This window comes from Colius striatus, chromosome 4, assembly GCF_028858725.1.
Source record: "Colius striatus isolate bColStr4 chromosome 4, bColStr4.1.hap1, whole genome shotgun sequence".
Classification (NCBI taxonomy): Eukaryota; Metazoa; Chordata; class Aves; order Coliiformes; family Coliidae; genus Colius; species Colius striatus.
The window spans coordinates 83,406,113-83,432,065 of record NC_084762.1 but is presented as its reverse complement, the minus strand read 5'-3'; the positions used below and the strand labels follow the sequence as shown (position 1 = coordinate 83,432,065).

Below are 25,953 nucleotides of genomic sequence, written 5' to 3'. Positions count from 1 at the left end.
TTCTTCCCCTCAGGCTCCCTCTCCATGGCCTTTGCTTCCCTGACCATCCCACTCCTGGAAACCCTCGGGAAGCTGAGCTGAAAGGCCCCCTTTTCTTCCCAGGGAAATGGCAGTCCTAAGTGTCCTCAAGAGCCCTGTGAGCGGGAGGCTCTGCTGCCGCTGCGCCCTGGGGCTCAGGCTCCAGCAGTGCTTTTAAACCGCATTCCTGTGAGCCTGGGACACTGTGGCAGCTGCTGTCAGCCCCGGGGCACAGGTCATCCCTCCAAGCCAGCTGCTCAGGGCAGAGGAGCTGGGGCCAGCCAGCCAGCCAGCCAGAGCCCAGTTAAACCCTCCCCTGGCCAGCCCCTGACACTCCCTCTTGCATTTTCCAGTCTGTGGTTACAGCACTCAAAGGGTTCCATTAAGTCATCAAGTTTACAGGTTCCTCAAAAAGAAAAAGGGGGGGGAGAAAGTGCGCGCAAGAGAAAAGTTTGGTCATGGTAGAGAATGAGTGATCAAAGCTGAGCCAAAGCTTCCTGTTACACCAGGACTATATATATATCGTGTCTTTAATGTTGGGGGATGTAAGCAGGCTGCTAGGAGACTGGAGAGGGAGCTGACTCTCTGCCTGATTTCCCAGCTCGCTGAGGTTTCTTCCACCGACCACAATGAACAAGTTCCTGTGCTGCACACTTGTGGTAAGTCCCTTCAGAGAGGTAGATAGGCTTTAAGATGCATTACAGCTTCAGAGATCAGACTGTAAAGACATACAGCTTTTCTTCTGGTTTGGGTTTTTTTTTGTTTTGTTTTGTTTAGGTTTTGTTTTGGGTTTGTTTTTGTCCTTCTCTTAGTTTTCTTGGTAAGCCCTTTTTGTTTCATCATGCTGAGCTTTCCCGGTGAGGTTTGGAGTGTGATGAACATGTCCAGCTCCAGGGAAGCAGCAGGGATTTTCATCTCATCCTTAAGGTAGTGGCATGAATTGCTTTCCTTTTCCCTTTTTTCTTATCTTCTTCTCTCCTTCCATAAGGCTTCAGCATACCAGGCTGACAGAAAACACTGTATCTAGGAGTGAATTTTAAAACTGTGGGCTGGGATGTTTTTTTTACATTTACAAAAGCTCCATGCCTGCCTCTGTAATCTCTGCTGCAGTGGCTCTGGTTATCTCAGATATTGGGCTGGCTTTCTTACCCGGGAAAACCACTGTGAGCTCCAGAAAAAAAAAAGAAATCACAAGTGTGTGGTGCTTGTTTTGGCTTAGAAAATTCAGCTTCATGTGCAAGAAAGTGATGAATTAGTAGCTGTGTCAGTAGCTATTACAGAAAAACTTGTGTTACTAAGTCTGGTACAGCCCCTGCTTTAATAAGTTTTTTGTTACTTGGTGGTGTAGCAAGACACTTCCAGATGCAAATTCAGATATCTTAGCAGTGCAGTACATGTTTCAAAATGTCGTTTACCTGTATGGAATTGTATATGATGTCAGATTAATTAAAATCTGTGTACAGACAGACACTGTGTAATATCTATTCATCTCTTGGCTAAGAAAACATTTGAAGGAAACATTAAAAATAATATCCAGAGCAGGCTGTTACGTGTGCCTGCACGGTAACTTGCTTCTGGGTTGTTCTGGTGAGTACAGTGGCATTAATGTTGTGGCAGTGTTAGAACTGAGATCCATTTATTTTGAAAGCTCTTTATAAATGCAACGAGATTTCCAGGATCCGATGAGTAATGCATGTTTATTACTCTCTGTACTACTTTCTGAAAGGGCTTTTTGAGAAACCCAAAGTAATTAATGGTGCAAGGGAAGCAAAAGTTGCCAGGCTCGCGGTCAGGAAATTGAAATGCAGGACAACTTTTTCATCTCATGTATGATGTTGTGCCTTCTTTGTCTATATGAAAGCACAGGAAGTTGATCTGGGAATTTCAGCAATACTCATTTATCAGCTTGGCTTCTTATCTGTGGCTGCCATAAAATAATCACTTCAGTATTTTGATTTTGATTAAATGTAATGTGCCTGTTCATGTTCTCCCATAAAGTAATAGCGTTTGGTGAAGTTCACCATAATCCTCTGGCAGATGAGTCTCAGAGCTGAAATACGTCTCAGGCAGGAGTACATATTGGAGGGATTCATAATCCAATTCTTTTTTATTGCTGTTACTATTATTTAAAAGCAATTTATATTAAGTTATTGGGAAGTTTAAGTACTATCAGTGATGTTTAAGTACTGTCAGATGTGCCAGAGCTCAGAAAAGCAGTTTTAGTACCTATTTTATAAGAACACTTACGGAACGCACAACAGCAGTTGTGTACGTTTGGCTCACATAGCTTAAACCTAGTTTGGAGACATCATAGCTAAAAAAGACTCTTTGGACATGATGTACTTTCAACCTTGGCCTCTTTGCTAAGGTTTCAGAATGGGGACCTGCTGTGGTGGTGCATGCATGTGCGTGTTGTTTGCTGGAACACTAAAACTGCTTACAAACAGACAAGCGTTATGAAATCACACTGAATTGAAAGAAATTCCCCAGAGCTGGATCTCGTTACTTGTCACGTAACTATCTTGACCCTTAAACTTGACCTTTCTCTATTTTGGATCTCTGGGTGCATGTGACATGCTTTTTCTGGCCTGCCTGTTGGGTTTGCTGTGTGTAGGCAGCAGTGGCTTTGCAGCCTGCGAGGGTAGGAGTTATCTTTCTGTCTGACTTTCTGTCTGTCTGTCTGCGTGTGTGTCGGTTAAAAATAAAACCCCGAGGTTACCGGAAGAATTTTTCAAAGATATTGTCGCAATTTAAATAACTCCCACTGTTCAAATCTCACTGAAACTTTAATGTTGTTCTTTCTGTGTTTAATTTTTATGCAAGTAGATGTACTACTCTGATGATCTTCCGGTAGGAAAATACCTGTTTGGACATAATGTTGGACATAGTGTTTCTCTAGCTAGAATGTCAGTTGTTATTAGTTCTATTCAGTGCAAAGGCAGACTGTAGTCATGGTGGTAACATCCCAGGTTTGGGTTAGCTCTAAATCTTGCTGTCACTGTCAAACAATGTTCCAAAATACGAGCTGTGGCTAAGACGTATCTTTTGGTGAGTAGTTGATTAGTCTTTTCTGCTTTCTCGCTCCACAAACTTCAAGGCAAACGTAACTCCTGTAATTGAAGACTTGATTTGATAAGATGCAAAATTGCTCTTCAGATGAATGTCATCTTCCTACCACTGAAAGTGAAACAAGAGTTTAGACCCCTAAATTGCATTGTAAATGACAACTAATGGTGCCTCACAAAGTCTCTATGAGATTTGCATTGTTGACATATTGCTTTACTCAAAGAGCAATAAAGACAGTAGCTGGTAGCCTCAATTTCAAATGCAGGTGGCTCAGGAGAGTCACTAGTAAAAGAGTAGCCTGCACTTTATAAATCATCTTCTATGCAAAAGTAGGCATTCTTATGTCCAAAGTGAGTGGATTGCACTGAAGCAGTTGGCAGGATGGTAGAACAGCTTTATGAACTAAACTCAAACCAACGAAACTCCATTCTAGCCTTTGTTCTATACCTGGTGCTTGGCTGCAGCCAAATAAACGGAAGGTGCTTTGCCTGGGCTGTGCTCCCAATGAACAGGCAGCAGCTCATGGAGTAAGCAGTGCTGCATAGCTCTCAGCCCAAAGAATTTAAACTCGGTGATTGCACGAGTCCCCAGAGCAGGAAAGTGAGGAAGAAGAGAGCTGAGTATCTCTCAGGTGGATGCAAGTAATGCTTTCCTAGATGACAAATGTTTTACAGTGGTTATTTGCAGTGGACGGCTGTGGATCTGATTGAACATGACACTGTCAGGTACTAGAGATACTGTTTTGGTGTGACAAGTTGTTGATCAGGAGGACCTCTTTAACATTATTCAGTGCTATGTTTTGCCACTGGGATTTCTTGGGTCTGCACATGATTTCCATGAGGCATTCTGCCTAAGGGCTGAGGGTAAACAAAGGCCTCCTGCCTTAGCTTTGTCCAAATTGAGCAGAAAGCGAAGTAGGAGAGCTGTGAGGTTTTACTTTGAACCCAATGCAAACACTAAGAGCAATCTGACAGATGCCTTGAATGATTATCTATCACGCAGGAAAATATGCTTTGGAATAGCTGTGGAATGCAAAACAGAAACAGATTTATCTTCCTCAGCAAATTAAACATTCTCCTTTGGTCTACAACCCAAAACCACAAAGCCAAGCTATATAATAATATTTTCATATGCTGAAAAGCCACTTTCTTTTCTCTTACAAAGCAGTGATTTAAGGGGATGATGCTTGAAGGATTTTTGCTTTCTGTGCTTTGTCTTCTAGTTCATTTTAATTCAACAAGAAAAAGCAAGAGGCTCTTTGCTTTACATTTAAAGATGAAAGAAAAGGGTGTGTACTTTTTTCATGCCCAAGATCTGAAATAAAATTTTACAGTCACATTATTTCTCTTTCAAAAGCATCTTCTAAGGGCTCAAATAAATGGACTGCATAGGCCTTTTATGTGAACATTTTGTGTATGCTGACATAAAAATGGTATGAAAAATATAGCTTCAGGCCTAATGTGTTAACTGACACAATCAAAGGTTTGCTTTTTAACCTTGGGTAACTCACTTTGAATAAGTTCTCAGTATTCAGTATTTACTTGCATGACATTGCAGTGTAAGTCAGCATTTGCAGTTTGTCCCAGTCCCTTACATAAAGCCCCAGTTCCTCACACAAAGATAGCCATCCTGTGCTGCCACACAGTAGGATCTCTATTGGCTTGAGAGTTGGACAGAGAGGAACCTCCTGAGGTTCAACAAGGACAAATGCAGAGTCCTGCACCTGGGAAGGAACAACCCCATGCACTAGTACAGGCTGGGGGTTGAACTGCCGGAGAGCAGCTCTGCAGAGAGAGACCTGGGAGTCCTGGTTGATAATAAACTGACCATGAGCCAGCAATGTGCCCTTGTGGCCAAGAAGGGCAATGGCATCCTGGGATGCATCAAGAAGAGTGTGGGCAGCAGGTCAAGGGAGGTTCTTCTCCCTCTCTACTCTGCCCTGGTGAAGCCTCATCTGGAGTCCTGTGTCCAGTTCTGGGCTCCTCAGCTCAAGAGGGACAGAGAACTTCTGGAGAGAGTCCAGCACAGGGCCACCAAGGTAATCATGGGGCTGGAACATCTTCCTTATGAGGAAAAGCTGTGGGAACTGGGGCTGTTTAGTCTGAAGAGGAGACTGAGGGGGGATCTCATTAATATTTACAAATATCTAAATGGTGAATGTCAGGAGGTTGGGGCTGCCCAGGGAGGGTGTGGAGTCTCCTTCTCTGGAGGTCTTCAAAACCTGCCTGGATGTGTTCCTATGTGACCTAGGTGGACCTGCTTCTGCAGGGAGGTTGGATTCTATGATCTTTATAGGTCCCTTCCAACCCCTACCATTCTATGATTCTATGAAGTACCCAGGATTTGGTCCAGGGAGGCAGATGAGAACTGAGTTTTTAACTCCTTTCAAAACTGAACCCATGGCAGTAGAAATTAATTTCACCCAGCAGGTAGATAGAGGTGGTTAATCATATTAGATTTTGGGTTGGTTTTGTTTTGTTACAACGATTTGGTTTCTGATAGCATTTCATAGTCAAAGAACAAAAAATCCTTCGGGATCGTTTTTTTTAATTGAGCCCCGCATTTCACTGCCCCTAGGAAAACCATTTGCAATTGAGTGCACTGTGAATCAGACTAACAGTTAATTTGTTGATATGAACAAGATATTGAGTATTACTGGTTTCCATTAGTGTTGGGATAGAATGGATTTGCTTAGGTTTTAAAACTGAAAGAAACTGCATAGATCTTTTTGGTCCATTCCCCAGCTCTTCCAGGAAACCAAATGGCATATTTACTTTCAGAAATGCATTGAGAGCTATATTTAAACTACTTGGGTTTCTTGCACCTGCTTCTCAGTAAAAGGTTGTTCTCAAACTTCCTCTGAAAGAATCCCCTTTTCATTTGCCAGCAATACACTTTAATGGAGAAAAATCTCTCTCCATTTGTTCGCTCTCTGTACCAAATCTATAGCTACTGTTTTGACTTGCTGAGCTATTGAGCAAGTCATGATCTTCTTCAAGATCAGAGTTTCCATTTGCTTCTTAACTTGTTTGTACCTCTTCCAGGCTGAACTAATCTCTCCTAAACACAGATAAACAGAATTTTACGCAATCTTCTGAAAGCAAATCAATGACTTTGGCCAAGTGTAGCACTGATAGATTTCAGCTTTGGTTCCATAAGGGTTAAAGGGTGAACATGCTCATTGCCCCTACTTCTGATTCCAGTAAACTGAAGCTAGACTTTTAATTTGTTCCTCCTTTCAAACTGGAGCATGCCTTCTACTCCAGCAAGAGCAGAGCAGGCTAGGGCCAGCTTGATTAACAGGAGAAAACCCGCTTCCTGCAAAACTTTTGTGAAAAGCAATGTTCAGGACTTGAAAGTCCTGATCATGACATTTTCATGTGCTCAAATAGTGCTATTTTTTACAGCAGAAATTCAGGCCTTTAGTACGATATCATAACTTTAAGTATGGGCATGCAGGTCTATCACAGGCTTTATGTGGCTGAGAATCTGCTACTAAGTTGGTCATAGCATAATTTAGGAGGAGAAATGTCAGGAACGACATAAAATACATTTAATTACCATTTAAATTTTATTTGGGAATGTGCTTTTGAAGGGCCTCCCCTGATCTTCCTTATTTACTGTATTTTAGTTTGCACATCAGAACAGACTTGGAGTGCACAAAGCGGATTTACAAAAGTAAACTGGATTGATGAAAGTAAACCCAGAGAGAGATTCCAGAGGCACACCAGATGCACTTTAACCACTAATATGTGCTAAGTCCATGAGAGCAGACTGAAGTTAGTTCAACATGCCCTCTCCTCTAAATCATGCATAATGTGGATGTCAGGTACTCAGCACCATCTGTTTTGCTCTACAAATCTGCTGTTGTAACAGGTGATCCAACTTGCTAATGCAAGCACAAATCCAGCTTGTCTCTGGTCAGGAGACAGGACCATTTAATGACATTCTGCTCTAGCTTACTCTGGGGTCTAGGGGACAAGAAGAGTTTTTTCATTCTGTTTGTGCCAAGTTATTGCAGCAAAACTAGTAAAAAATATACTTTATTTCCCTCTGCTGGTCTTCTCACATTTTTGCAAAATTTCTGAAAAATAGATTGCTTTTACATTGGTACTTGATGTAGGTTCAAGGATAACTTCTGATTTTCAGGTTGCATATCAAAATTCACATGTGCTAGGTGTTTTTACTCTTCCTGGAAAACAATGTTGCAGATCTAGTCTCTTAATTCTTATTAAGGGTCCTACAGTAGTCTTATGGAGAAAAGTGGTATTGGAGACTGGAGTGTTAACGAGACAATGACTGTGCTGGGTCTAAGTACATAATCAAAGTAAATTAGTACATAATTGCTAAGTAATTAATCTAGAAAAAATGCCCCATATGATGTCTGTGGCAGAGGTTGATAACTGATGCATAGAGGACATGGAGGAAAAAGGCAGAAAAATAACAATACTTTTCCAAAACACGTCACCAGACTCAAGCAATTTGTGGTTTGAGATTTCCTGATCAAAAGGAGATGTTTATGTTTAATAGCCCTTTATTATTTTCCTCCATTACTATGTCAAGTAACATTTTCAACTCAACTATTGACAGCGTCCTGTGGCAATGAGTCACACAGCCTGTTGTACTACTAGGATCATGGTATTCAAACTGTAATGGTAATAGTAACCTAGCCCTGTGTTGAAAATTATAAATGAAAAGTTCTGGTAAAATACTGAGATATTGATTGCAGGTATCGCTTTAGTTTGACTGAAGAATCTTTTGTCATAATCATTTACTAAACAAACCAGTGGGGGATTGGACTGGATGATCTTTCGAGGTCCCTTCCAGCCCTTGAGATTCTGTGATTCTGTTATTCTGCATCCATGTGGCTCAGCCACTGATCTATAGGTTGCTGCAGTTATAGAATGTGCACTTCTTGGAAAGAAGGGAAGACAAATAGGATGTACTCTTCTTTTAGAAACAAAGTAAAAATCAAATGTAAAGATTGATTGTCCTTTTAATGATGCTGAGTTATAAATTCTATTATGGTTATTGGTTATGCTCATTAGTAGTATTCTGATTGCCATCAATACGTAATAGCTATTTGTCCTTGCAAAGGCAAAACTTTGCATGGTCTCACACAAGTGCTGTAAGTATTTTTTGCTCAATTTTAGAAATCAATTCCTCTCCAATTGTGTTGTTTTCAATTTTTATTGGCTTGTTTCAAACAGCTCTTGGTTTCTCAGGAAACAAACGCCTCCATTTTCCCCTGCAAAACCCCATGCTCTCATACTATGATTCCTGAGTTTTAATTCTTTTAAATCCTGAGTCATCCCATGCAGGAAAACCTCTCACTTGCCTCATATATGATTTCCAGTGTAAATAGTTGAGTAAGGAAAATAGAGAAAAATCTTGTTCTTGCTACTGCATGTTGCAAGGGAGAGTTGAGCAGCCACAAAATAGTTCACCTAGCTGTTCAGCACCTGAAAATGTGTCACCAAGGACAGAGGCATGACCTGGAGAAGCAAATTCTACTGCAGTGACTTGTGATTGGGATTTGTTTTGAGCCGTGCATTGCAGCACAAGAAAACTGGCGTTTCTGCACAGGGACTTGCTGCCTGCTTGTCAGCCTGCTATCCCTAATCGTTTTTGCAGTGTCAGATTTTCATCTGCCTCAGACATTGTCTGGGGTTTCCACAAACATCTGCATGAAACATGGGTTGATGCTTGTCTTTGTAGCATCTGTAATGCATGTTGTAGTCTGTTATGTCTTGAGAAGGGAATGCATGTGTCCATGCAAATCTAGGACTCTGGGATGCTATATTATCTATTAACTGAATAAAAAAAAACCCCTGACTGTTCACATTATCAATTAATGGGATTACCAGGACATCTTCGTTGCTAGAGTAATAGCTGTAGATTTATCAAGGGTGGGAGCATTTTTAATCAATGGAAGGCCATTCACTACTAAAAAATGTGCTGCACCCTCTTGTTAAATAGGTCACATGAAACTGATCCAGTCATTTGAGAAAAAAAGGAGTGGTACATCAAACTGCCATGACTAACAAGGAACTTCTCACAATGGAAGAGATTGTTCATTGAGGCCACTAGAAAAAGTGGAATCTCCATCTGTGAAAATCACAGATGGGACAAGTTACAGGGCTGAGTCAAAGTTAACTAGAAGAGGACATGGGAAATATCTGTACTGTCTGAATTTCATTCTTCAGCCTGTCTATAGCTATATAAAGATTCGTAGACAGGCAATAGGAGAATGCACTGAAGAATAGGAGTTCCTGATTTAGGCACCTAGTATTACTTGGTGCAAACACTCTGACTTGTGTTGATGAAGATAGCAGCCCTTTCTATCCTTAAGAAGTGTCATTCTGTGACAGAAATGAGGCCCTTAGACAAAGCCTCTTTAGGAAATCTAGAGTCTGAATGAATAAAAAGAGTTAATTCCACTTGCACTTTGGGGACATCTGCACTGGAAAACAGGAAAATACCTTCGTGAAATTGAATTTTCCAGTCTGTATTAGCTGACTGGGATTAAAATAGCAACAAAGGCAAGTTAGTTGAACAGTTCAGCACAGGGCCACAAAGGTGATGAAGGGAGTGGAGCATCTCCCTTGTGATGAAAGGCTGAGAGAGCTGGGGCTCTTTAGCTTGGAGAAGAGGAGACTGAGGGGTGACCTCATTAATGTTTACAAATATGTAAAGGGTGGGTGTCAGGACGATGGAGCCAGGCTCTTCTTAGTGATGGCCAATGATAGGACAAGGGACAATGGGTATAAACTGGAACACAAGAGGTTCCAAAGAGATACAAGGAATAATTTCTTCCCTGTGAGGGTGAGGGAGCACTGGAACAGGCTGCCCAGATGGGTTGTGGAGTCTCCTTCCCTGGAGACATTCAAAGCCCACCTGGACAATTTCCTGTGTGACCTACTCTAGGTGGCCCTGCTCTGGCAAGGGGGTTGGACTGGATGATCTTTTAAAGTTCCTTAAGATTCTGTGATTCTGTGAGTCAGTTTACTTCATCTTTATAAAACATACAAGCTTTAGGAGACAAGTGGCACATTGGTCATGCAGTGCTGGGTCAGAGCCAGGTTCTCAGTGGGGAGAGTGAGCTGCTGGCTGACCCAGTGGGGCTCGAGGTGCTACGTAGGGAGTGAAGCCAAGAGGGCTTTTTTTGGATGGGCTGGTGGAATCACAGAGCCAAATTTTCAGTTACCAGACAAAAATGCTGTGATATGGAGATTAGGTCTGCAGAAGGGCAGGGTTGTCTCAGATTGCTGGATCCCAAACAGCAGCAGCAAAGCAGGAGTGTAGCGGTCATGGTGTGTGCTGGTACTGAACTGGGTCCGCACCACAGCTGTAAGCCTGTGGATTTACATGGGAAGTCAGAGAATTAACCTGGCTGCAGCTCATACAATTATGTCCTTAGCGTACCCTCCATAAACTGCAGCATTCTTCACCTCTGTCTGGAGCTGCATCTTCATACTTGACGTAGCTGCCAGGTTTTATCCCCAGAACTGCAAGATGAAATGGAAGGCATTAAAAAGCAACCTATATTGTTGTAGCCATTCACTGCTAGTAAAAAGAAATATTATAAGGAATCATTTTTAAAGATATCTGTGGTAATGGTGCAGTACACTGGTAAGGTTTGCATGCTCAGATACCATTACATTTGCATCTGAAGTACTTGGTACTTAAGAACGCAGGAGTGCACTGAGTACACTGCCAATGCAACCGCTAGGCTGGGTTCTGTGGTGCCAGGCAGTAAAAGAGTGTAAACTGGGGAAGAACAGCATCACCATCTCTGGAAGAACAAGGAAGTACTTGGTTGGAGAAAGTTTGCTGGATAATATCCTAAAATTTCCCCGCCCTCAGACAGACATGGGAGAGTCCAGAAGCTGGCTATTATGTTAGAAATCTCTAATGCAAACATTTTTTTTGAAGATAGCAACATGATTAAACTCCTAAACTCATTAAAATATAGGTTTCTTTATGACCACAGTGCTCCCCAGAACTAAAGCGACCGATGTTTTATTTTCCTGTCGCTAGCTCTTGGACATTTCTATTAAGTGGACCATCCAGGATGACTCTCCCCGCAAGTATCCCCATTATGACCCAGAGACATCCCGTCAGCTGCTGTGTGACCAGTGCCCTCCTGGGAGCTACGTGAAGCAGCACTGCACATCCACCAGCCCGACTCAGTGTGCCCCATGCCCGGATCAGTACTACGCCGAGGAGTGGAACAGCAATGACGAGTGCCAGTACTGCAGCACCATCTGCAAAGAGCTGCAGTACGTCAAGCAGGAGTGCACCAGCACGCAGAACCGCCTCTGCCAGTGCATCGAAGGCAGATACTTGGAGGTGGAGTTTTGTCTGAAGCACACGGAGTGCCCTCCCGGATTCGGCGTCACACAGCCAGGTACGTACGGCTTGTCAACACACACGGGCTCCGTTAGAGCTCTGCCACGCGACGACAGCTCCTGGTGCTTACAACACTAGGAAAGTGGCTCGTCCAGAGGAAATTACAGGACAGTAAATTGTAAAGCCAATTGAACCTGTTCCTAGTCTGCATAGTTTGGACTGTAGCCAGAGGAACGTTTCTCAGTGGAATACCCTGCTCCTGTTGTAATATAGAACTTAATGGCAGTAGCAAATGTGGCAAATTGCACTCTAATGAGAAACATGATGGATTGCCTCTTTTAAAGGAACATTATCTGGAACGTAGTATTTGTGTGTGTGATAAATAATAATGTTTTTCATTTCGAAATCTGCTGTTTCAAGCAACTGTATATCCTAACAAACACTGGGAGCACTACGTGTTTGACACCAAGCATGTAATTATAACAATATTAATATAGTTCTAGCACCACCACAATATGTGGTAATAATTAATTATCAGCATCCTAAGTGGAACTCTTGGGGAAACTGTTACTGCTGCCAAATAAACGACCGTTTCTTTGTCAAGCAGGCTGGCATTATGCTGGACATCTGGTGGGGATACGGAGCGAAGTGGCACCTTTCAGTGGAGTGTATTCTTCATTTAAGACAACACAAATTGTTAAACCAATAAGGAGTTCTTCTCTCAAAACATAATTTATCATTTGGCGAATGTCAGGGCCCAGTTTAGCTCCAGTATTTAATAAAGCCTGAAAGAGTTGTAAACTGTCACTGTACCAGAGATTGATAACTGCCCGAAGCGGAGCACTGAGGAAGGGAGTACAGAAAATTAAAGCATCTCAGACACAAACCCGTAGGCAACACAAATCTCCAGACTACAGAATTGCACATATATAGTGAGAAACACTAGGGCTGGCCTGTACATTTTAGAGCTATGCTGAATGAGAGCTGGGAGTCCTGTCTTGGGTTAACAACTCATTGGAGAGCAACTTTGATGTAAGGAATGATGTCACTGCTGTAGCTGCTCACTAGTCCCTGAGTAATTGGTTAACTAGCCATTACCTTGATGCCCTTACTACTGTTAAACATTTCCACTGCCAGCTACTGCATTTCCATATTATAAACCTTCATTAACCTAAATCATTATACCCAGGGGCTTGGGTTAATGAGGTCCCACCATACCTCATCAGGAAGTCAAAAGGGACCAGAAATAAAAGTTCTCAGAAAGACTATGGGAGGTGAACAGAGAAGTGGAAATTGTCCAAGCAACCAGCCTGTTGCATTCCTGCAAGCACAGTGAAATCATGGCAGACAAATTTGAATCCCTCAGTTTAAGATGAAACAAACTTTGTAAGGAGAGAAATTGTAGAATCATGTAATTTATTGGAAAGTTGGTTTCCAAAAGACCATCAGAATGAACCAGTTAAACACAAGCAGACCTCAAACACGGAATGCAAACATTGTAAAAATAATTGTGTCCCCCTGTGTCAATAGTCTGTTTTTGAGGTGAGGCATAGGCTAAGAATTTTAATGAGTGTGGACTACACTGTGTTCTCACTTTCTGCCATATGATAGCCTTGAACTTTGTAAAGATGTAAATTCAGGTGAAATAAAACCAAAGTGTAGAAAAATATGCTTGCACTGCCTCACAGGGAGGTGGTGTGGTCCAGTGTCTTGTTCAACGTCTGAAGCACTGGAATCTGTCTTCCCGCTGCCGGTCACTGATGGTTACACTGAATAGATCACTTGACCTTGGCAGTCCCCTTCTGTGAGTGCACATTAATGCTTTATTCCTTTCTGCTGCTGTTGGCCTCGTACATGGCAGGGCCTTTGGCAGCACTGCACTGGGGAAGCAGCACTTATCTCTGCTGCGGTTCCCCTGGGGAGAAGGGGGGATTCCAGGAGAACCGGAGGGAGCGGCAGAAGACTGCCGCAGTTTGTGCCCTCAGCAACAGCACCCAGATAAGCAGCAAAGACTCTGGCAAAGCTGGGAACTGAATTTGTGCTCAACCCTGAGAACTCTGATGTATTACCCAGGTTATTTCCCTCTTGTGCCACCAAGGTTATATGGGAAGCTCAGAGCCCAACGACGCACCTTTTGCAGGGACTCTCCTTTCTTCCCCTTCCTGGCTGCCAGAACACAACAGCAGTGTGTGTGGTGGGGAAAGTTGCTAAAAATTCAGATGTCTCAGCAAAGCTAATTGCTGCCCGCTCAGGTGCAGGTGTTGGCTGGAGTTTAGTACAGCCCAGAGCCGCAGGCAGCACACATTGTGCAAGAAGGCACAAGGGCAGAGGCTGCTGCTGCCACGGGCTGTGCACTGGCTGCAGAAAGCAGAGGATTTGGGGAGGATGGCAATAGGAGAGTCTCTGATTTTTCAGATGCACAAGAGCTAAAGCCTGGTCCTTCGATTTCACTTTGATGGAAGAAGCGCTAGGTCAAGTGCATGCAAGTATTATTCTTTACCTCACCACTGGGTGAAAACTTGTGATTTGTGCTCTTTTCCTCTAAGGAAATACCCCAAATAAATAAAATTCACTTAAAAATTCGCATTAAAATAAGCATCCACATGTAACTACTTCCAAACTACACTAGATGGAGGCATTTTCTTATGCAAATGTAGTTTCCAATTTTTTCCCCAAAATTTTAATTAAACTCACGTTCAATAATGCAATATTAGATATTAGACTTCAGGCACTTGCTTCAATGTTGGCTGAATAAAGATGAATTAAGAATAGATATATAGCAATTATTGGTGCTGTTATTTTGCTGCCAGTGCTGGTTAGACTGTTTGCATTGTTTCAGATTTTGTGTATTAATTTTCTTCCTCTTTGTTGATGTGATAGAATCACAGAATCACAGAATCTTGAGGGTTGGAAGGGACCATTCTCTTGTGGTATCTTTTTTTTTAATTCCAAAGTACAACCATGCCATCTGCAGTATATTAAATACTTTTGCTATATTGAACAATCTATTTTTTTTTATTTTAAAAATATTTTATTCAGAACCAGAAAAAAAAAGGTTCAAAAGTGTTATTGAAATTCTGTTTTGATGTATAATTTAATATTTGAGCAGAGAAATTCCTTTTCAGAGCGTCTTTGGTTGATATTTAGTTGCGTTGTATTTTTAGCTAGAACTAAAGTAATCCATTCAAGTAAGGTTCTGAGCAGTTACTACAGATATTACAGTTTAGAGCAGTTTCTTTTGACATTTAATTATTTTATGGAATATTTGTACAGTTGAAGGACAAAGGTCAGACATCATGCAATGTCTGAATAGACTCAAGTAACAACGGCATTAGAGGTATTACTTTACTAAATTACTGATTTAGCCAGTAGTTACTGATTTAAAAATTGGTAACAGGAACATCATGTTCTTAAAGAATCTTATCTGCTTTTTAAAATTAAGGTTCTGGGGTTTTTTTTCTCATCGTGACTCCTTCATAGATGAGCAACGTGAAAAGCAGAAGCATGACGATTTGGAGAGGAGTATTTGCTTTTATTTTTGTAATCTTGTTGCGTCTTCTTCCACAGTTAAAGTTATATATAATTGCATGCATCGTTTTCCTGTTTCCACAGGTACCCCTGAGAGTGACACTGTATGTACAAGATGTCCAGAAGGATTTTTCTCGAATGAAACATCATCCACAGCAGCCTGTCTAAAGCACACAAACTGCAGTGCATTGGGTTTCAAAATAACATTGAAGGGAAATGCAGTTCGTGACAACATCTGTCAGGAAAATATAGATACGACACCTCAAAAATGTGGAATAGGTAGGTATCTTATTAAAGAAGAGTGCTCTGAAAACATACCTTTAATTGTAGTTGAAATGAATGTGCCAGCATTTATGACAAAAATATCTAGCTTGTTAGCGACTTGCTAACCTGCTATGGTGATGGCCATAATAGAGTTTTAATTACTGTAGGCTAGACCAAATGGGACTCAAGCACAGAGAGCAACTGCACCAAAAAGACTATTTCTTAGGTTTATTTTTTAAACATTTTTTCCTTGTCATCCTTGCTGCTTTTCCAGAGACAAGCAGGGTAACAGATCAGAATGACACCTTCTTCTTCTCTTTCTCATTTCAGATGTAACCCTGTGCGAGGAGGCTTTTTTTAGGTTTGCTGTCCCTACTTATCTCACACCTAACTGGCTGAACATACTAGCAGACAGTTTGCCTGGGTTAAAGCTTAGCACAGAAAATATCGAAAGGATTAAACAAAGGCACAGTTCTCAAGAGCAGACCTTCCAGGTTTTGAAGTTATGGAAGCAGCAAAACAAAGAACAGGATATGGTCAAGAAGATTATTCAAGGTACCTTGTTTTGATAGCACGTACATTAAAAGCAACTTTCTAAATGCCATTTTAGAAATTGCTTGGGATCAAATACCTCCTGGTGATGTGTTATGCTCTGAGGAGGACCTGCAGGGCTTGACTGAGTTTTATCAGAGCAGTAAGCACAGTAAGATCCAGGGGAAGCAGAAGAGAATTCGGCTTCCTCTGATCAGTCAGGGACTGAATTCTTCCGAGACTCCTATCACCCTTGGGAGCATGTGTGGTGGCACAGCCAAGATCCCCTTATGAGACTGCACAATATTTGAAGAATTTTGATCAAGTGATGTTGTATCTGAGCTGTGGCTGCTGAGGTTACAGGGAGCTGGATGCCTCCAACTGAGAATGTAATTTGTTTTCTATAAAGTGCAGACTGACAGCTCAGACTAGGACATCTATTCATGAACAGAGACCCATGGGAGTGAGGAATATACAGACAGGCTTTCCCTTCTTTCCCTCTTCCAGAACCCATTTGTCATGCCAATTTACCCCTTTGCTTGTGCTGAATCTGCCAAGACAGGTGTCAAAGGGGAAACAGTGCTGCGGTGTTAAAACCAGGGGTTTTATGAGAGTCAGGCCAACTCTCAGTCATGTAAGCCACCATCAACAACCACCACATTTTAGTGACCTTTTGCTCACTCAGAATAGATTTGAAAAATGCTGCAGAAATGTCTTCTTTTTTTTTCCCCCCTCTCCTTTTCATTATGCATGCTTATGTCAGGCTGCAAAGTGTCTAGAAAATTCAGAAACCAAAATGACTATTTTAGCAAAACCTGTCTAGACATTTGTGGAGAAGAAAAGCAAAATTGTCATTCACTGGAATAAAATATTAGGAGTCCTATTAGATACACAAAGCATTATACAAATTAGATGAAACAAGCTTATAGCAATAAATACTTGCTCTAAAGTTTGTTTATAACATGAGGTTGTTTGTATTTCCAAAATTAATGACATTCTTATGTGCTTTTCATAACTGGAGCCTAAAAAAAATGCGTTCCTGAGAGAATTATTTCAAATAAAGAAAAAAAAATTGGGAAGGAATATTCACCTTGAAATTTGGGCAGTTGTTTTTCAGACCATGGTAAAGTTGCAATCTACTGTACTTACCTTTTTGCTTTTTAACTTCTACAGATATCGATATTTGCGAAAAGAGTGTCTTAAAGCATATTGGCCACCCAAACCTCACCTTTGAACACCTCAACACACTGATGGCAAGCTTACCAGGCAAGAAGGTGGGAAAAGAAGATATTGAGCGCACAATGAAACTCTGTCAACCTACAGAGCAAGTTCTGAAGCTTCTCAATCTGTGGAGGATAAAGAATGGTGACCAAGACACCATTAAAGGTTTAATGTATGGACTGAAGCACTTGAAAACGTACCACTTTCCAAAACGCACCATCCAAAGCCTGAAGAAAGTGATTAAGTTTCTTCACAGATTTACAATGCACAGATTATACCAGAAACTCCTTTTAGAAATCATAGGGAGCCAAACTAAATCAGTGAAAGTAAGATGTGTCTAATTCAAGATCTTCTTCATTCTCCACTGACTATTTTTCCCTAATTACTGCCAGCAGTAATTAAACTGGAACATTGTTTCCCTACATTATGTCTTACTATTTATAGAAATGCCTGACTGGAATAGCTCTAAGACTTTTGCAGTGTTTTTGGAGTTTGGTTTGTTGTTTTGGGTTGTTTTTTTTAATAAAATCACTTTTCTAAAAGCTATTAACCTGTTGATAACACTAAGAGTCTGACTCTGCATTTTTGCACAAAGTTGAAAAGCCCCACTAGATGAGGAAAGAATGCTGGCCCAGGCTCTACTACAGTATTTGCTATTTATATTCTTTGAGAAATAAACATTTTTGTTGTACATATTTATTGAGTTAAATGGAAATTGTATGAGACTGAGTTTTAGGAAGAGAAATGAAAAGCACACTGTATATTTTCTAGTTAAACAAATATGATCCCATATATTTTTCTGGCAAACTTTTGTAGCATGCTCTAAGAGTTATTAATTACCTTAAATTTTGTATTTAAAAAAGTATTATTGCTTAGTTTTATTTGTATAAGTTGTGGTATCTTTTGGTAGGGATGTTTTAATTTATCCAATGATTTTAACTCAAATACAGTGAAAATATAGCAGAAGTGACCTGAATATTTAAATATTCTGTGAGGAAGTGAATGTACCATATTTAAGAAGTGGGATTTTTATATAGAACTTCATAATCTTATTTTATAAAACAATTAAATTTTTCAGTTTACTTTTTGCCTGGTGTTTTACTCTTCACTCTGAAGTAGGAACTAAAACAAAGACAGACCATGTGGATTCTGCGCCTTACCTTGGGCTCAGCTCTCTGTTACTCCCTGTCTGGTCTAGCAGTTAATATGTGAGCCAAGTAAATATCGACCAGCACTGGATTTTCATGGTCACTGTACAGGTGTAAAAGGAGGTAAAGAGCATTTAAGGTTCTAGTTCAGAAGGCCCAGGCGGTTGCTATATAAGCAATTACAACCCCATAGACACGTTTGGCCCAGCATCACTCTTGGCCCAGTGTCATTCTTGGAGAGCTCACAACCTTTGCCCTAACCACAGCTTGTAATTTTGTAGAGGAAAGATGATGCACAGCCCTGACGTGCTTGGAAAGCCTCATGCATTGCCACTATGTTTAAAGGAAAGGAGCATAGAGAGGTCACATAAAAAAACAAAAAGAATAATCATTTACCATTGCCCTCAACTACAGAATGACACCTGCAAAGACATCGGCCCCAAAAAACGGAACAGGGAGTGTATGAGTGTCATTACCAAAAGCTCACAGCATTTTAAGGACCAGTGATCATTCACTGGCTTCGGTAGCCACAGAGAGAGATTGCACCCTTGGGTTTTTTTCTTTAAACTACCCAAACAGAGCAGGAGCATTCAAACACACTCTTTTCCCCTGTGTAAAGGAAGGAAAAGCCGTAAGCATCTAGCCTTGTGTGACAAATACTCCTCTATTACAGATGAGTGGATCTTAAGCAAAGAATGGGAAAGAGATTCCTGGTAGATACGATAGGTGCTCATGAGAATTGCTCTCCTTGCAGAGAGTACAAATGGGACATATTGCTTTAAAATGCTTGGGTTTCATTTTTCACTGAATTCTCACATCACTTTTTGTATCAGAAGGAATAAACTCCCTTTCATATTTCATTGCTATGTATTAGCTTCTCATTTATCAAGGGAGCTGAGAAATGGTGCTGAACATACACACACACACAGAGAATTCCTACTTTTGTGTTGACTAATTTGAAATAATTTACACACTTTGACAAGGGAAACTGATTATAATGAAAAGATGATAACCACAGAGTCTTAAATTTGCAAGATAGAAACCAAATGTTTCCATGACTCTTCCAGGTGTGGAGGTTTGAGGTGTTGTAGGTATTAAAGTGAGAATAATCATCTTACTGAGAGGATCCCACATATCTCTTCAAAACATTTCTGTCCTAATCCTTTCTATGTTAGCTCTGTTTAATATGACAATTTAGCAATTGGTGGTATAGTTATAGTATTGAGTAGTAATACAGTTTATCAGTCAAATCACTTTAACAGAGCTATTGGCTGGAGAAAAGCAGAGTTTCATCTTAGTACATGGTACTGGTTTTAATTTATAAGTTTATATTTCCATATTCTGACTAATTATGTGTAACTCTCACTGTAAATAACACCAAAGCTGGTCCTTCAAGAATGACAATAACTGAAGTCAGGGCTCAAAGCCACAGTGTAATTCATGCTGTAGCTCCCATATGAACATGCTTCACTGCAGTAGAGTACAGCCTTGACTGGACTTCCTGGGGAACTTTAGCATTAAACTATTGCCTGTGCAGTTTAAAATAGGATTCTTTTATATAAAGTTACACCTGTTTAATGAATTGTATCTGTTAAAGCTGATTCAGCTAACCAGGTGCCCATGCTCAGGTAGACACTTCTCAGCCAGGTTATGCCTCATTTATCAAGTCAGCTTAGCTTGGCTGGAAGGAATCGAACACTTCACATTCTGAGCAGGCGACACTTAGACCGTATTCCCTTCCCCAAAGAGTCTCCAGCCCAGAATAGCCAAGACAAACAAAAGTGAGACCCAAGATAATGAGGGAGAGGGTGAGGCAAACAGAAAGTGGGAGGGTTGCTTGGAAAAAATGTGGGTTTTGGAGGTGGTAGTTTGTTTTTCAGGGAAGGAGGAAGGTAGGAGGTGCGTCGTAGGCAGTAGGTAGGCGAGGGGTCCCTGTGTCTGTGACATGGAGGAAATGTTGCTGTCGGGAGGCAGAGATGGGGGCAGGAGGGGCAGGAGGGGCATGAGGACTGGAGACAACTGGGAAGAGCTGGACCTTGTGAGTGACATGATGTCACCCAGGATGCTGTGCCCGGGGTTGCTCTCCTCCCAGTCTGGCTTTGGATCAGACTCAGGGAAAAGCAGACATTTCACCAGTCCCTGGGGAGGTCACTCCTGCCTTGAGGTGGAAAACAGGAGAGGACTGGGGATGAGAGAGGGGTGTGCTGCCTCTGCTGCCTCTGGGCAGGGTTTGTCCTGCCCTATCAGCTTCTCCTTTACTGAGAAAAAGTAAAAGCAGTTTCAGGAATATTTGAGGGAGATGGTGAGATGGGCTTTAAGGCAGGTTCCTCAGCTGTCATCTGTCTAGCCATGCTCTCAAAGAGTGGAAACAACCCTCACCTATCAAAAAAAAATACCAAGAGTCTTTCAATTTCAAGATCTTCCACAACCTGTTTTTATATCTTTTTTTAATACACATTTGTCCTCCAGTGAGGCAGTCTCTTGGGTCCCAGAAAAATACACCATGTTTTAGAGTAGGAGGGAAATTAAAGAAGAAACTAGATATTAAGCTCTTTAATATCTTTTCATGCTCTGCACATCACCAAACAACAGATTCCTGATCCCTGACTGTGACTCATAGGTGTTATCACAGTAAAATTACCAATCGATAGTATATATAGTCTGCTAAAGACTGAACATTTAAAAAATGAAGTCAGGTATTAGATGGTTTTTAAAAAGCTTAGATAGCTGAATAACAAAGGTTCAAAGGATTGATTAGGAATGAGCCCAGGTCTACCACTGAACACCATGTACACACACTCACATGCAGAATGCATCAGGAATGCAACTGGTACTGGGGGCTTCAAAAGCCTGTGGCAATGAATCCAATTCAACCAAACACCTCAGACACCCATCCTGCCTGTCCTGGTATGGGTCAGCACTGGCATCTCCAAGGCAGAGGTATCCTGTTTGCTTGTGAATCAGCTTCAAAGTGCCCAAATTTTCAGTCTGAAAGTAATTCAGAACTGTGGCTCAGAAATCAGCAAATATTTATAGAAGAAAAAAAGAACCTGAAATTTCTACAGATTATCAGAAATTATTCCATTCTGGACAAATGTCAAACTGAGGAAATACCCACCCTTCAAAGTACTTATTTGTTGAAACAATGTGGAGAAGCAAAACACCCTCCCACCTCCCTCAAAGAAAAGCCTACAGAAAAAGGAAGAGTTTTTACATTTTTCTTTTCTCACCTTAATGAGATGGTAGAACCAATATTGGCAATAAACTCACTAGTGAGGAGGGATAAAAATATCTCCAAAGCTAGGGCTGGAGTCATTGTGTAAGTGACAGTTCTCAGTGGAGATGAAGGATAAATCTATGGGAAAGGGCTATAGAAATGGACTCAGAATTGCAAGGAATTGAGTAATGCTATTTTTATATTAGAGTTTCGAACTGAACAAAACTTGAGACAAAGTAAAGCAGGTGAGCACAAGGCAAACGTAGTTTATTCCACTCATCTTCATCCTCATCCCTTGTATTTATGGCAAGTTTGCGTAGGACTCCTCTGTTTGTCTTTTTGCATTTAAAAAAAGTCCTTTCATACAACCAGGTTATTTTTTTAAAATCATCCTGACCTTTAGTACCTAGGAGGTTATTTAAAAGGAACCACATGATGAAAGATTGTGGCTTTGGCAATATTTTTTCTATGAAGAGGACAGGGTGTGGTTGAATAACGGTGAAGACAGAACTTTCTGGAGAGTATTTTTCTCCCCTTTTTTTTCCTCTATCTAAGAAGGAAAGACTCAATACACTTTTAAATAAATAAATAAACTTTCTGGCAACCAGGACATATATCAATCCAGAAGTGCAGAACTTCATCAGCACACAAAAGATTTCTCTCAGCTGTGTCAATGGTTTGCTACTTGTGTTGTGCTTCATCTCTACCTACGGCACTTAAGATGAGTGAAATGATACATCCAGAAGGATGAGTAGTCCCATGAAGTGCAATGGAAACTCAATGTCAGTAAGAGATGAATGAGCTCTTCATGTTCTTTGAAGGGGAGAGTCAGAGATATCAAAGATCAAGGTGCCTAAATACCGGCAGGCTCACAAGAAGCTCTCTCCCCGGGCTGGAGTTTGGGCAGACTAACACAGACCCACGTTTACGGGAAAGGTGTCCGCACTTGGGAGATGTGTCAATGCTTGAAGAAGGATGTGTTTTTTGGATTAAAGTGAAAAAAGCTAAGAGTGGCTGGCAGGCCAGTGAAGCCAGCGGGAAACCAGGCTATTCCCGTCTCCGTGAGGTGGAGAAGAGCAGCTTGGTTTTACGCCACGTGGGTTGGGAGCCAGCACAGGGATACAAGGAATGGGTAGTTACTGCTGTTGAGACGTGTTTGTGAAAATCTAAGGCAAATGACATGCTGAAACCTCAAGCCAGGGAAATGATGCAGGAAAATTGCACTTTGTGCCTCAAAATCGGACTTTCTCTCTTGAAACAATCACAAAAAACTCCCAGATACTGAGAAAAGAAGAGATTTCTTTGGCAGTTAATGGCAAAGACCCCATAGCAGTATTTGGATGATTTTGTCGATGGAGGATGCTCACAGGTAAGTGATGGCAACACCGAAGCAGTTCAATGTCCAGCTACAGAAGTGGTGATCTGGTGATGCTCCCAGATTCTCTCCACACCCTGCAAGCACTTGGACCCTTTGAACCCAGCACAAGGATGCTCAGTCCCACCAGGGAAATTGCTGCAAAGGTCTGTGTGCTGCAACTGGGTCCTTCCCTTCCCACCCCATCACTGGCTTAGATGCCTCTGTGAAATAGTCTGGTGGCCTGGTTCTCCCTCGTGGTGCAGTACACCCAAGTGATCTCTTTGGGTGCAGTCAATTGCTTCAATTTCCTGTCACACCCAGAGCTGTTGGTGCCCACCTCAACTTGCCCAGCAGTGCACACGGGCAGGGAGGTGGCAGCAGGGTGAGATAACCTCCTCCCCTGCCACAGGGATTCCTCCTCACGCCATCAGCTGCTGGGAAGGGGCCCAACTCAGCCCAGTGGCAGGGCAGGATGCACCAACTCACCAGCCTCCAGCTTGGAACAGAGCCATGCCAGCAGCCGAGTGCGTATTAAACAGCGATGGGAAAATCAGCAGGCGGGGACTGCATTTGCATTCAACAGGCATAGAAAAAAGTGCCTGCTCAGACAGCAAGTGATGTCCAGGACCCACAATGTCCCTCCTTGCCTCTTCCAGCCTCTGAGGAAAACATCCGCATCTTCAGACTATGGCATGTCCCTCCCCACATAACTCACCTCTCAGCCACCTGTACATTGGCTCAGCCTTCAAAAACAAGGCTGGAGGGCTGTGGCCACTGGCTCCGTGATGAGGATGCAGCTTTCTGTCCCTGCAGCCCAAGTACAGACTCAAGCCACAGGGCTCCTGTGGAGCAGGCCCGTGCAGGGATAGGGGGTGTGTGGGATGATGTATGTTTACCCAAAACATTTTGCATCTCCAGAACAGTGTTGCTCACCCCTGGGGTGCCACCAGAGCTGTAGACCTGGTTCCCCTATGGTCTGTGTCTATACAAATCTGGGCTGACTCCACAGAAGTCAATGGAAAAACATGTAGCAGAAACTTTATCCCAGAGAGCCCAGGCAGCCAGCAGTTCTTCAGAGGCAGAAACGGTATCTGTCGCTCAAGGAGGCGTGGATTCATTTGTCAGCCAGAACAAACAGTCAATTCTGTAGCTAATTTTGTAACCCTAATATGACAGTAAACCTGAAACTACTCCACATACTCAATTTTTCTTAATAATTCCCTGACATACAGCATATCCTTTCCATAAGACACTGAAGTTTCACTCAACACACGGAGACGTTCTTATATTCCAACTCAGGGGTTTGCAGCAGAGGAGCTGTACTTTACCCAAATGCACAAATCTGGAAGGATTTTAAGGCCTACAAGTTTTCCCCTTTTCTTTCAAAGATGAAGAAAAAGAAAGTTTTATTACAAGCATATTAACCTCAGAACAACTCCAGAAAGTTCTTAGAAGTGAATCTTTACCTGTAGTCCTGTGGCACTTCAAACACCTATCCGTGCAATCTGCAGGGAATTGTCTGACAGCCTAAGCATGCAGCACTGGGAGAGTCTGTAATGAAGCTCAGGGTTGAGTGTTTCTATATGCACAAAGAGAGGCATTTCAAAAAGAATATCGCTGGGTGAGACACACAGGTCTGACTGTTGGTGTCCCATCATCCTTGCTCCCTTAAAACTGTTCTGATGACACAGTAATCCTATTAGCACTGTTTCTGCTCTCTCGCCACTCACGGTTTATTGATGCAATTCCTTCCTCCGCTCTGGCAGAGTAAATGGCTCTGCTGTTACACTGCATTTTACCCCTCTCTTGTCGAGCCATGCTGTCACCCTCCTGTCATTGTGCACAAAACCTGCGAGGTACAACCTGAAGCTGCAAGGAGCAGCGTTAGACCCAGAGACACCCCACCTTAAATAACTGACCTTATGTAAAACATGTTGTCAGTGCAGAAGCTCCATCAGGCAAACAGGAGGTGAAGCACCATGCTATTGCTCTGTGCTACACTGTACTTACAAGCTGCTTTGGAAGTGCAGAAATTGCACCTATTCCCACACAAATCTCTCTGCTCCCTCTAACAACCACGGTAAGAGGGTGGTTACTGCGACATCCCGCAATGTAATCCTGAAGGGTATAGGACAAACTCAAACACCCACAGAATGCAGAATAAAAGGACACTGACAACCAAAAAGCCTGGGTTATATGAAGGGTAATGACTGGGAAAACCCTTAAGCTAGGAAAATACAGTCCTGTGAGGAATCATCATTGCTCCCACGGTGCTGGTATTATAAGACACATCCTTCAGTTTTTCTGGAGCAACAATAAATCTGACACACATTAAAAAAAGCATCACTCCTATTGCCTGGTTTAAGGCTAAAATACCTACAAGCCCATTCAGCACAAGAAGTACTTGATCAGCAGTTTTCTGGGTTTGCTCAAATGCCCCAGAGATACCATTCCCACAGAAAGTTTAACTGCAGAAATGAAAGTGTGCCTCTAGAGTTGGCTAATTAAACAGTAAATGAAAATAATTACAAGAATAAGAAAAAACATTCTACAATTTTATAATAGCCACCTGTATTCCTCTTTTGTAGGAGAACACAGGATTTCAAAGAGATATTATTCATTCTTACTCCAGAATAATGGAGTAAATGTTCAATTCAGAGATGCCTGGAGGGCATCTTGCAAACACTGGAGAGAGGCTTGGAGTAATTTCACCACCTCCTGAGCAGTTTACTACCTTCTTGGTAAGATGCCCCTTGGGAAGATAATGGGTCTTTGGCTGCCATCTACATAATGCTCAGTGGTGAGGGGTTTTTTGTTCCAAATGTAAGGTGTTTTCCAAAAAAATTCCCACTGATGCACAACAAGCTGGCAGTGTTTCGCTGAAAAATCCCACGTACTGAATCCTGTGGGAAAGATGCTGACTCACTGATACTGTTGGCTCACTACTGAGCCCTGATACGAAGAAGTAGGACAGTTGCATTATTCAGGCAGGAAGAAAAAAGTTATAGAACTGGGAAAGCAAGAGGGAGGAAAAGACAATTTAATGTTTCCTTATGATTGAAGACATACTATAAGAAGGGTGAGTTTAGGCTCGTTTTTCATACATGGGTTTAGCTGATCTGCCTGAATTTGTTTTATTCAGGTCCTCTGTGCTGTGCCTAAGGAGTATAAATTCAATATTAAATTTTAAATTGTAGGACATCTATCTCTGTTCTTATCCCAAGCCACGAGGAAGATTCTTATCCCAAGCC

General features: G+C 41.8%; 1 protein-coding gene across 2 annotated transcripts; it reads left to right on the top strand.

The window, feature by feature from the left end:
• The first annotated feature begins 403 nt into the window (after positions 1-403).
• On the top strand, positions 404-17,675 carry TNFRSF11B (TNF receptor superfamily member 11b). Of its 2 annotated transcripts, XM_010203511.2 has the most exons (5): positions 404-677; positions 11,125-11,494; positions 15,049-15,243; positions 15,559-15,783; positions 16,933-17,675. In XM_010203511.2, exons 1-5 carry the CDS (start codon positions 648-650, stop codon positions 17,319-17,321), a joined length of 1,209 nt encoding a protein of 402 aa, XP_010201813.1. In that variant the 5' UTR covers positions 404-647; the 3' UTR covers positions 17,322-17,675. The 2 variants fall into 2 exon arrangements, with proteins under 2 accessions (XP_010201813.1, XP_061851944.1); XM_061995960.1 differs by lacking the exon at positions 15,559-15,783.
• Positions 17,676-25,953: the final 8,278 nt, after the last annotated feature.